The 13,154-nt window shown below is 41.4% G+C and overlaps 1 protein-coding gene across 6 annotated transcripts in view; it reads right to left on the bottom strand.

Annotated features, from left to right (window-relative positions):
- Positions 1 to 567: 567 nt before the first annotated feature.
- Positions 568 to 13,154, bottom strand: part of ACADM (acyl-CoA dehydrogenase medium chain) — a 40,140-nt gene continuing 27,553 nt past the window's right edge. For 3 of the 6 annotated variants that reach the window (XM_024353409.3, XM_063796415.1, XM_063796440.1), the window contains 2 exons: positions 3,577 to 3,825; positions 1,984 to 2,267 (listed from right to left, as the gene is read on the bottom strand). In XM_024353409.3, coding sequence (XP_024209177.1) covers positions 2,196 to 2,267; positions 3,577 to 3,825 — 321 coding nt within the window. In that variant the 3' untranslated portion in view covers positions 1,984 to 2,195. 6 annotated transcript variants of the gene reach the window in all.

Here is a 13,154-nt window from a genome sequence, read left to right on the forward strand (position 1 = left end):
TCTTCATTAATTGTTCCTAGTTGTACCCTTTCTGATAAAAACAGGTAAATGTAAGTTAAGTGTTTTCCTGAGTTCTGTGAGCTATTCTGGCAAATTATCGACCCTGAGGGCAGGGTCATGGGAATACCTGAATTTGTAGCCATGTTGGACAGAGTATGGGTAGCTTGGGGAGTCAGGACTTGTGACTGGCCTCTGAAGTGAGGGCAGCCTTATGGGGTTGAGCCTAACTCTGCTGCATAGTGTCAGAACAGAATTAAAATGTAGGACACAGTTGATGTCAAAGAACTGGAGAATGAGATGTGATGTCAGAAAGCACTCCATTTAGTATAACACAGTTTAGCAGTATTTGATATTTAGAATTACAAAGAAATATTAAATTCAGAGATTTGGGTTCTTAAATTATTTCATATTTATATTTTCTGAGGTCTTTAAAATATCTAATAAAAAATGAACAGGTAACTTTATTCAATTCAAAATTAAAACGACCTTTTTTCATCATGGTAAATACAAGAAATATACACTATTACACGAAGTAATGAAATTTCCTGGAAAAAATACAGAAAGATATGATAATAAGCACTGAACAATTTTATTAAGTTCTTTGCCAAAATGCAAACATATGAAATGAGATTGTGTACAATAGACCAAAGGCTACCTAGAGACCAACAATCATATAAAAATAATTTAAGGCAAGCTTTATTGATTTATTTTAAATAAGGTAAGTGAAATATGGGCTCAGAATTAAATAAGATTTTCAAGAAAGTTCTTGTAGCTGTAAAATAGAATATGAATGTCAAAATTTTGACTGTTTCTGTGCCAAACAGAAAGTTTCACAAATGCTTTCCAAACTGCAGTAAAAAGAACTTTATTTTTTATTTACTTTTTTTTCTTTTTTATTGATCATTCTTGGGTGTTTCTCGCAGAGGGGGATTTGGCAGGGTCACAGGACAATAGTGGAGGGAAGGTCAGCAGATAAACAAGTGAACAAAGTTCTCTGGTTTTCCTAGGCAGAGGACCCTGCGGCCTTCCGCAGTGTTTGTGTCCCTGGGTACTTGAGATTAAGGAGTGGTGATGACTCTTAACGAACATGCTGCCTTCAAGCATCTGTTTAACAAAGCACATCTTGCACCGCCCTTAATCCATTCAACCCTGAGTGGATACAGCACATGTTTCAGAGAGCACAGGGTTGGGGGTAAGGTCACAGATCAACAGGATCCCAAGGCAGAAGAATTTTTCTTAGTACAGAACAAAATGAAAAGTCTCCCATGTCTACCTCTTTCTACACAGACACAGCAACCATCCGATTTCTCAATCTTTTCCCCACCTTTCCCCCATTTCTATTCCCCAAAACCGCCATTGTCTTCATGGCCCGTTCTCAATGAGCTGTTGAGTACACCTCCCAGATGGGGTGGTGGCCGGGCAGAGGAGCTCCTCACTTCCCAGTAGGGGCGGCCGGGCAGAAGCGCCCCTCACCTCCCGGACGGGGCAGCTGGCCGGGCGGGGGGCTGACCCCCCCCACCTCCCTCCCGGGCGGGGCGGCTGGCCGGGCGGGGGGCTGACCCCCCACCTCCCTCCCGGACAGGGCGGCTGGCCGGGCAGAGGGGCTCCTCACTTCCCAGTAGGGGCGGCCGGGCAGAGGCGCCCCTCACCTCCCCGACGGGGCGGCTGGCCCGGCGGGGGGCTGACCCCCCCACCTCCCTCCCGGAGGGGGCGGCTGGCCGGGCAGAGGGGCTCCTCACTTCCCGCTAGGGGCGGCCGGGCAGAGGTAATACCATTAAGTCTACAAAGTTACTGTCAAGTTGACAGTATTCAAATACTACAATATTTTCTAAATGTAAATTTTGTAACATCTTGAATACTTTCTAAGCCCACTTTTCTGTCATTACAAAAATAAAATTCCAAGAAATTTCTGCTACATTAATCTTAAGAGATCAAAATAACCTATGTAGTTTTCTAGGTTAATGTAATTCAAGTAAAGTGGTACTAAAGAAAACACATCATTTTAATAAAAACCAAACCTGCTTAAGAGACATAACAGAGTTAAGCAAAAGTATAAACTACTATAATAAGCAGTTGCTTAGATTTAATATAAGAGGATTTGTTTTCACTGGAAAAAACGTTAAAGCCCTTTCTTTTTTCTGGAGCTGAAACAGTGGCTTGTGTTCTAGTTATTCAATATTTCTACAGTAATTTTTTTAATTTTTGTACTTGTCAATGTGTTCACGGGCTACAATAAGTCTTTGAATTTGTGAAGTACCTTCATAAATCTGCAAGAAAAATATAAGTTTAGGTTAAATATCTTTAGTACATAAATACTTTGATTTATTCAACATTTTAGACAGTAGCATAAGCTGTGTTGTAATATAAAACCGAGTCAAACCATATATAGGGTCTGTAGCCTCTACAGATTCCAAAACCTGATTTTGTGAAAGTCTGAAAATATGGAATTCTCTAAAGATTGATTATAAAAAGCCATTTATCAAAATTTTGGAGAAGAGTCTTCAAAACATAAAAAAAGAAAAGATATTTACATTTCAGAAAGTTTGGGAAAACTAAAGTTTAATGTGGCCAAAATATTTGTCTAATTTTCTGAACTGTTCTTAGCTAGCTGTCTCCTTCAGTCTTTTATTCTTACCCTTAAATTTTTTTTTTCCTCCCACTGCCTGTGGAACAGAGTTGCTAAAGAAAAAGATGCTGGAAGGATTTCAAGAGTCAGACCTTATTTCCATTCTAAACTTCTAACTTTAGCCATTCGTTAGTTCATCTTCTCAGATGGCAGAGAAAAGCTAAACTGTTGATGATAATAATAGTAATAATTATAATTAAAGGCTCTAGGAGAGGAAGAGTATCACCACATAAACCTGTGACTTTGGATAAGGCACAAATTCTGGACCTCAGTTTTTTCATGTCTACATGGAGAGGCTGCACTACGTGTAACATTCCTTCTCACTCCAGCATTTTGATTCGAACTCAGTATTTCCAATGACTGGATGAGTCAAATAATTTGCTAGGTGTAGGGGGAACAAGGGAAGAGATACTGAGGAGCAAGAATGTGGTAATTATTAAGTAAGTACTTAAGCCACATGTAGAGAACATGCACATTTATATTTCCTTTTACTGAATTCCTCCTAAGTTTTTTTGACTACCAATTTAATTTGGAATTAATCTACATCACTGTCTCCTGATGTTGGTTTTTGACTCCAAGTATAGGTACAATAAATTAAATAGTTGTCAGGCAAGATTCAAATCAAAATAATTAATTTTAAATGACATGCATACTTTTTGGAGAGAAAAGTTTGGGTTACAATTAGCCAATCTGTTAAAACTCAAAGAAATCTAATCCAAACGTAATACACATGTCTGTACCATTTTTTAAAGCCTATTCTCTCTTCAGACTTATACTTAATCACAAATAACATTCTTCTTTCTATTAATTAATTCCAAAAACTGGCTCACAGCCATATATGACAGTCATTTATTGCTACTAGGGACATAAAATTTCTAATCAGAAATCCACGTTGTCATTTATGAATATTCTCTCTCCTTGCAAACCAAAAAAATCATCTTTAACCTTACCTGATAGATTTTGGCATCCCTCATTAGTTTTTCTACAGGATATTCTGTATTAAATCCATTGCCTCCAAGTATCTGCACAGCATCAGTAGCTAACTGATTTGCAATATCTCCAGCAAATGCCTTTGCAATAGAAGCATAATAGGTATTTCGACGACCAGAATCAACCTCCCAAGCTGCTCTCTGGTAACTCATTCTAGCTAGTTCAACTTTCATTGCCATTTCAGCCAGCATAAATGATATTGCTTGGTGCTAGAATTAAAAAGAAAAAATTAAAGGATATTTATTGAGAAAACTTAAAAGTTTTTTCCTGGGGCTTTTTCATTTTTATAGTGACGGGGTCTTGCTATGTTGCCCAGGCTGGTCTGCAACTCCTGGCCTCAAGCAGTCCTCCTACTTAGGCCTCTCAAAGTGCTGAGATTACAGGCATGAGCCACTGTGCCTGACCTTTTTATTTTTTAAACTTTTCATTAACGAATTTTAGGTTTATAGAAGTTACACCCAGCTTCCTCTAATGTTAACATATTACCAAACCATAGTGCCATGATCGAGAACAGGACATTAACACTGGTATAGTATTAACAACTAAACTATAAGCCTTACTCAAATCTGGTCAAGTTTTCTACTAATGTTCTTTTTCCACCATTATACTTTGAATTTAGTTATTTCTTCTTATTCTTTCCCAGGCTATTATAATTCCTCAATCCTTCCTTATCTTTCATGTCTTTGCACTTCTGAAGAATGTTGATTGGTTATTTTATGTAAAATGTCCTTCAATTTCAGTTTGCCTAATTTTTTTTTTTTTTTTTTTTTTTTTTTGAGACAGGGTCTCACTTTGTTTTCCAGGCTGGAATGCAATGGCATGATCTCAGATCACTGCAGCCTCAACGACCCTCCCGCCTCAGCCCCCAAAGTAGCTGGGACTTTTCTTTTTTTTTTTCTGAGACAAAGTTTCAGTCTTTTGCCCAGGCTGGGGTGAAGTGGTGCGATATCGGCTCACTGCAACCTCTGCCCCACAGGTTCAAGCAATTTTCCTGCCTCAGCCTCCCGAGTAGCTGGGCGTGTGCCACCACACCAGGCTTTTTTTTTTTTTTTCTGTATTTTTAGTAGAGACAGGGTTTCACCATGTTGGCCAGGCTGCTCAAACTCCTGATCGCAGGTGATCCACCCGCCTCAGCCTCCCAAAGTGCTAGGATTACAGGTGTGAGCCACCGCACTCGGCCTCTTTTTTTTCTTTTTAAATAGAGATGAGGTCCCTCCCTATGTTGCCCAGGCTGTTCCAGGCTGTTCTCAAACTCCTGGGCTCAAGGGATCCACCCACCTCGGCCTCCCAAAATGCTAGGATTACAGGTGTGATTCACCATGCCCAGCCTCTGCTAGGACTTTCTAGAAGAAATTTGCTGGCTGGGCGCAGTGGCTTACACCTGTAATCCCAGCACTTTGAGAGGCCGAGGCAGGCGGATCACCTGAGGTTGGGAGTTTGAGACGAGCCTGACCAACATGGATAAACCCCGTCTCTACTAAAAATACAAAATTAGCCAGGCATGGTGGCACATGCTTGTAATACCAGCTACTCAGGAGGCTGAGGCAGAAGAATCGCTTAAACCTGGGAGGTGGAGGTTGTGGTGAGCCAAGATCACACAACCAGCCTGGGCAACAAAAGCAAAACTCTGTCTCAAAAAAAAAAAAAAAAAAAAAAAAAAAAGTTGCTACAGATAGAGAAAAATAATGTGGCACTGTATCAGATACCAAGACAGAGGAAAGGACAACTAAAAGATGCTTCTTAGACTCTAGAGGCTCAGAATTAAATAGAAGACACAAATACTTTCAATAAGGGATAGTAAGTGCTCTATGAGTTAGTTATATGGCCAAGATATGTTATAGGATGGAAATATGTTCCTGTTCCCTGGCATACAACTCCTAAATTCCTTGGGATCTCCAAAGTGCTGTCTTTTGTCTGCTAGGTTCAGCGTGGTGCTGGTCACTGGAAAGACGATGGCAGGATTAGAGGGTTGGGAGTTTCAGCCCCACCCCTACAACCTCCAGGGAGGGGAGAGGGGCTACAAGTCAAGTTAAATCATCAATGACCAATGGTTTAATTAATCATGCCTATGTAATGAAGCCTCCATGAACACCCAAGAGTGTGTCCAGAGTTGGTTCCTTCCAGTGGGTTCTTGGTCTTGCTGACTTCAAGAATGAAGCCACAGACCTTCGCGGTGTTACAGCTCTTAAAGATGGTGTGTCTGGAGTTTGTTCCTTCAGATATGTCCAGAGTTTCTTCCTTCCAGTGGGTTCGTGGTCTTGCTGACTTCAGGAATGAAGCCGTGGACCTCCGTGGCAAGTGTTACAGCTCTTAAAGGTGGTGTGGACCCAAAGAGTAAGCAGCAGCAAGATTTATTGTGAAGAGCAAAAGAATAAAGCTTCCACAGCGTGGAAAGGGACCAAAGCAGGTTGCCGCTGCAGGCTGGGGTGGCCAGTTTTTATTCCCTTATTTGTCCCCACCCATATGCTGCTGATTGGTCCATTTTACAGAGTGCTGGTTGGTCCATTTTACAGAGTGCTGATTGGTGCATTTACAATCCTTTAGCTAGACACAGAGCGCTGATTGGTGCATTTTTACACAGTGCTGATTGGTGTGTTTACAATCCTTTGGCTAGACACAGCACTGATTGGTGCATTTTTACAGAGCACTGATTGGTGTGTTTACAATCCTTTAGCTAGACAGAGAGTGCTGATTAGTGCATTTTTACAGAGTGCTGATTGGTGTGTTTACAATCCTTTAGCTAGACAGAGAGTGCTGATTAGTGCATTTTTACAGAGTGCTGATTGGTGTGTTTACAATCATCTAGCTAGACAGACAAGTCCTCCAAGTCCCCACTCGACCCAGGAAGTCCAGCTGGCTTCACCTCTCAAGAGGACAGGGTTTGGAGAGCTTCCAGAGGTTCCTACAGGGTGAGATTCCCAGGGAGGGCATGGAAGCCATATGCATCTTCCCTCATACCTTACCCTGCACATTTCTTCATCTGTATCCTTTAAAATATCCTTCCTGGCTGGGCATGGTGGCTCACACCTGTAATCCCAGCACTTTGGGACGCCAAGGTGGGTGGATCACCTGAGGTCAGGAGTTTGAGACCAGCCTGGCCAACATGATGAAACCCTGTCTCTACTTAAAAAACAAACAAACAAAAAAAGGCCAGGCATGGTGGCAGGTGCCTGTAATCCCAGCTATGTGGGAGGCTGAGGGAGGAGAATCAATTGAACCCAGGAGGCAGAGGTTGCAGTGAGCCGAGATTATGCCATTACACTCCAGCCTGGGCAACAAGAGGGAGACTCTGTATGAAAAAAATAATAATTAAAAAAAGTTAAAAAATTAGATATCCTTCCTAATAAACTGGTAAATGTGTTTCCCTCAGTTCTGTGAGCTGCTTTAGCAAATTACTGGAATTCACAGATGAGGTCATGGGAACCCCAACTTGAAGCCAGTCAGCCAGAAGTTCTGGAGTCCAGGACTTGCAACTAGGGGAAAAGAAGGGGCAGTCTTGTGAGACTAAGCCTGTGAGATCTGATGCTATCTCTGGGTAGGTAGTGTCAGAACTAAGTTGGAGGATACCCAGCTAGTGTCTGTTGCTTGGTGTGGGTGGGAAATCCTCCTACATCTTTGGTCATAGAAGTCTTTATAGCAGCATGATTTATAATCCTTTGGGTATATACCCAGTAATGGGATTGCTGGGTCAAATGGCATTTCTAGTTCTAGATCCTTGAGAAATCGCCACACTGTCTTCCACAATGGTTGAACTAGTTTACAGTCCCACCAACAGTGTAAAAGCATTCCTATTTCTCCACATCCTCTCCAGCACCTGTTGTTTCCTGACTTTTTAATGACTGCCATTCTAAATGATATGAGATGGTATCTCGTTGTGGTTTTGATTTGCATTTCTCTGATGGCCAGTGATGATGAGCATTTTTTCATGTGTCTGTTGGATGCATAAATGTCTTCTTTTGAGAAGTGTCTGTTCATATCCTTCACCCACTTTTTGATAGGGTTGATTTTTTTCTTGTAAATTTGAGTTCATTGTAGATTCTGGATATTAGCCCTTTGTCAGATGAGTAGGTTGCAAAAATTTTCTCCCATTCTGTAGGTTGCCTGTTCACTCTGATGGTAGTTTCTTTTGCTGTGCAGAAGCTCTTGAGTTTAATTAGATCCCAATTGTCAATTTTGGCTTTTGTTTCCATTGCTTCTGGTGTTTTAGACATGAAGTCCTTGCCCATGTCTATGTCCTGAATGGTACTGCCTAGGTTTTCTTCTAGGGTTCTTATGGTTTTAGGTCTAACATTTAAGTCTTTAATCCATCTTGAATTAATTTTTTATAAGGTAAGGAAGGGATCCAGTTTCAGCTTTCTACATATGGCTAGCCAGTTTTCCCAGCACCATTTATTAAATAGGAAATCCTTTCCCCATTTCTTGTGTTTGTCAGGTTTGTCAAAGATCAGATGGTTGTAGACATGTGGTATTATTTCCAAGGGCTCTATTCTGTTCCACTTGTCTATACATCTGTTTTGGTACCAGTACCATGCTGTTTTGGTTACTGTAGCCTTGTAGTATAGTTTGAAGTCAGGTAGCATGATGCCTCCATCTTTGTTGTTTTGGCTTAGGATTGTCTGGGCAATGTGGGCTTTTTTGGTTCCATATGAACTTTAAAGTAGTTTTTTCCAATTCTGTGAAGAAAGTCATTGGTAGCTTGAAGGGGATGGCACTGAATCTATAAATTACCTTGGGCAATATGGCCATTTTCACGATATTGATTCTTCCTACCCATGAGCATGGAATGCTCTTCCACTTGTTTGTGTCCTCTTTTATTTCATTGAGTGGTGGTTTGTGGTTCTCCTTGAAGAGGTCCTTCACATCCCTTGTAAGTTGTATTCCTAGGTATTTTATTCTCTTTGAAGCAATTGTGAATGGGAGTTCACTCATGATTTGGCTCTCTGTACGTGTGTTGTTGGTGTATAGGAATGCTTGTGATTTTTGCACATTGATTTTGTATCCAGAGACTTTGCTGAAGTTGCTTATCTGCTTAAGGAGATTTTGGGATGATATGATGGGGTTTTCTAAATAAACAATCATGACATCTGCAAACAGGGACAATTTGACTTCCTCTTTTCCTAAATGAATACCCTTTATTTCCTTCTCTTTCCTGACTGCCCTGGCCAGAACTTCCAACACTATGTTGAACAGGAGTGGTGAGAGAAGGTATCCCTGTCTTGTGCCAGTTTTCAAAGGGAATTCTTCCAGATTTTGCCCATTCAGTATGATATTGGCTGTGGGTTTGTCATAAATAGCTATTATTTTGAGATACATTCCATCAATACCTAGTTTATTGAGTTTTTAGCATGAAGAACTGTTGAATTTTGCTGAAGGCCTTTTCTGCATCTATTGAGATAATCATAAGTTTTTTCGTTGGTTCTGTATGTGATGGATTACATTTATTGATTCAAGGTATGTTCAATCAGCCTTGCATCCCAGGGAGAAAGCTGACTTGATCGTGGTGTATAAGCTTTTTGATGTGCTGCTGGGTTCAGTTTGCCAGTATCCTCCTTTAGCTCGGAGAAGTTTGTTATTACCAATCATCTGAAGCCTTCTTCTCTCAACTCGTCATTCTCCATCCAGCTTTCTTCCGTTGCTGGCGAGGAGCTGCGTTCCTTTGGAGGAGAAGAGGCGCTCTGATTTGTAGAATTTTCAGCTTTTCTGCTCTGGTTTCTCCCCATCTTTGTGGGTTTATCTACCTTTGGTCTTTGGTGATGGTGACGTACAGATGGGGTTTTGGTGTGAATGTCCTTTCTGTTTGTTAGTTTTCCTTCTATCAGTCAGGACCCTCAGCTGCAGGTCTGTTGGAGTTTGCTGGAGGTCCACTCCAGACCCTCTTTGCCTGGGTATCACCAGCAGAGGCTGCAGAACTGCAAATATTGCAGAATGGCAAACACTGCTGCCTGATTGTTCCTCTGGAAGCTTCGTCTCAGAGGGGCACCCGGACGTATGAGGTGTCAATCGGCCCCTACTGGGAGGTCTCTCCCAGTTAGGCTACTCAGGGGTCAGGGACCCACTTGAGGAGGCAGTCTGTCTGTTCTCAGATCTCAAACTCCATTCTGGGAGGACCACTACTCTCTTCAAAGCTTTCAGACAGGGAGGTTTAAGTCTGCAGAAGTTTCTGCTGCCTTTTGTTCAGCTATGCCCTGCCCCCAGAGGGGAGTCTACAGCAACAAGCAGGCCTCCTTGAGCTGCAGTGGGCTCCACCCAGTTCAAGCCTCCCGGCCACTTTGTTTACCTACTCAAGCCTCAGCAATGGCGGATGCCTCTCCCTCAGCCTTGCTGCCTCCTTGTAGTTTCATCTCAGACTGCTGTGCTAGCAGTGAGCGAGGTTCCATGGGTGTGGGACCCTCCAAGCCAGGCGCAGGATATAATCTCCTGGTGTGTTGTTTGCTAAGACTGTTGGAAAAGCGCAGTATTAGGGTGGGAGTGTCCTAGTTTTCCAGGTAGCATCTGTCACAGTTTCCCTTAGCTAGGAAAGGGAATTCCCCGACCCCTTGCGCTTCCTGGGTGAGGTGATGACCTGCCCTGCTTCGGCTCATGCTCTGTGGGCTGCGCCCACTGTACGACAAATCCCAGTGAGATGAACCCGGTACCTCAGCTGGAAATGCAGAAATCACCCATCTTCTGCATCACTCACGCTGGGACCTGTAGACTGGAGTTGTTCCTATACAGCCATCTTGGAACCCTTGGGCAGATCATTGTATATTTTCTAATACCACACATGAAATGGCTAAACAATTATTTAATTGTGGATTCCAAGAATAACCTAACCCTTTTCATTCATAATGCTATACATAGAGTACACAGACTGAAAGACAAGTGGCTGGACGCGGTGGCTCACGCCTGTAATCCCAACACTGGGAGGCCAAGGTGGGTGGATCACAAGGTCAGGAGTTTAAGGCCAGCCTGGCCAAGATGGTGAAACCCCATCTCTACTAAAAGTACAAAAGAAAATTAGCCGGGTGCAGTTGCGGGCACCCGTAATCCCAGCTACTCAGGAGGCTGAGGCAGGAGAATCACTTGAACCCCAGGGGCAGAGGTTGCAGGGAGCAGAGATCGCACCACTGCACTCCAGCCTGGGCAACAAAGTAAGACTCTGTCTCAAAAAAAAAAAAAAAAAAACAAAAAACTGAAGTTTCAAAGGGCACACAAATGGGTTGAGAGACACCTAGCAAAGGAGTGACAAGGAATTACAGTGTCATATCACTGTACCTATCAATTAAAAATGAAAACCTAGGCCAGGCGCAGTCACTCATGCCTGTAATCCCAGCACTTTGGGAGACCAAGATGGGCGGATTACTCAAGCTCAGGAGTTCGAGACCAGCCTAGGTAACATGGCAAAACCCCATTTCTACAAAAAAAAAAAAAAAAAAGCCGAGCATGGTGGCTCACGCCTATAGTCCCAGCTACTCAGGAGGCTAAGGTAGGAGGATCACTTAAGCCAGGAGGCAGTGGTTGCAGTGAGCTGAGATCACACCATTGCACTCCAGCCTGGGCAATAGAGTGAGACCCTGTCTCAAAAAAAAAAAAAAAAAAAAAAAAAGAAGCTATCAGCATTTTGCAGAGTGCTTAGAAGATAAGCAAATCTTCAGTAGAAATCAAATGATAAAAGACTATTTTGAGTTAAGCAGTAAGGAAAAACTAAGATTTTTCAATATTTAATAAGAAAAAAATCTTTAGAATTTATAAGAAAGAGAACATAAAAGGAGAAGATTCTATATTGAGTTGAAAGCCAAAAATACAGTTATCATCAGATACTTGGGTAAGGAGGACCTGGAAGACGATGACAGATCTTCACTGAAAAGCATTAGGTTGAAATTTGTTTATGAATAAGATAAACTAACATTTAGTAAAATGTACATATGTAGTTCTGGCAACATGAAGGAGTTAACAAAGAAATACTTGGTTAAGAAAAAAAAAAAAGCTCATAGGAAAGAAACAGAAATCTCTAAGTGCCTCTAAAAAGGAATTTAAATCCTGAGAAGAGATAACATGGAGGAAAAGAAAAATCAGACTCAGATTTGGGCTCAGCAGGATAGGAACCAGAGTTTTAAGAAACACATAAGAACAGGAGATTTCGATGTGAGCATGAACAATCTAAGGGGCTAAAACTGAGAATCACTGCATGTAAAAGCTTTGCTTTCCAAAGGGGCAATTAAAAGTCTGGGCTCATCAGCATAGGAGGGCCACAAAGAAGCTGATCTCTTGCCCAGGAGGGTTAAAAAAAGAACAAGAAAAAAAAGGACTTTTGTTATTGTTGTTGTTTTGAGACAGGGTCTCACACTGTTGCCCAGACTGGGATGTACGGAGTTTCTTAATGTGTGAGATCAATGTACGAGCTCCGTGATACAGGATTCTCCAAGTCAAGAAATTAATGTAAAATAACAGCTCTTAGAATGGTGAAATCTCTGGAGTACCTAACAAAAGTGCCAAAAAAGTACAAAAGCCAATTTCTAAAATGCTTCCAAAATGCTCTGAGAAATATAGTACTTCCTGCAGGTAAGTTGTTTACAAATAAAAAATAAAAGCAAAATAATTGACCATAAAAGAGTTAGAAGACACAATACACCTTGAAAGATTAGCACCCAAAGAATTGAAGATAACAAAAAAATCTGAAATTGATTATAAATGAAGAATTTTTACATGATTAATGAGAAAAAAGGAAAAGGCGGTATGATGTTGAACAGAAGGTATAATGGAAAAAACCAAATATAACTTCTGGAAATGAAAAGTAGTCATTAATAAAAAATCAACAGATTAAATAGATTAGGCACAAGATAAGAGAACTAGAAAGCAGATCTGAAAAAATTATCTAGAATATAGTGCAGAAAGATACATTATGAAACTAAGGTTAAGGGACACAGAGCAGTGCTAATCCAAGTTTGTCCACAATGCCAATTCACAAACTGTTACTGGTTGATGGTACAGAAGATGAGAATAAGCATTTAGACACTTTTACAGCAATTTAACATTGTTGTGACATTCTTATATTTTACAAAAATAATGGTCCACATTAACTGGAAATTAAAACAAACTGGTCTTTCACCACAAATAGTTTGAGAACCACTGACAAATGGAGATAGGAATAGGAGGCTCATGGGGGGCTGAGGTGGAAAGATTGCTTGAGCTCAGGTGTTTGAGACCAGTCTGGGCAACATAGTGAGACCCCATCTCTACAAAAATAAAAAAATTAGGCAGGCATGGTAGTGTGCCCCTATAGTTCCAGTTATTTAGGAGGCTGAGGTGGGAGGATTGCTTGATCCCAAGAGGCTGCAATGAGCCATGACTGCACCATTGCACTCGCATTTGGGCAACCAAGACCCTGTCTCAAAAAAAAAAAAAAAAGAGAAATAGGAGGTTCACTATACAACTCATAGTGAGTTGCAGGAAAGAATACAGATAATGGGGGAGCATCAATATTTAAAGGGGTAAGAGTTAAGAATTACCCTGGAAATTCATGGAAGACACGACTCTTTATAGTACTAAAATTATCTGA

The sequence above is a fragment of the Pan troglodytes genome, chromosome 1, assembly GCF_028858775.2.
Source record: "Pan troglodytes isolate AG18354 chromosome 1, NHGRI_mPanTro3-v2.0_pri, whole genome shotgun sequence".
Classification (NCBI taxonomy): Eukaryota; Metazoa; Chordata; class Mammalia; order Primates; family Hominidae; genus Pan; species Pan troglodytes.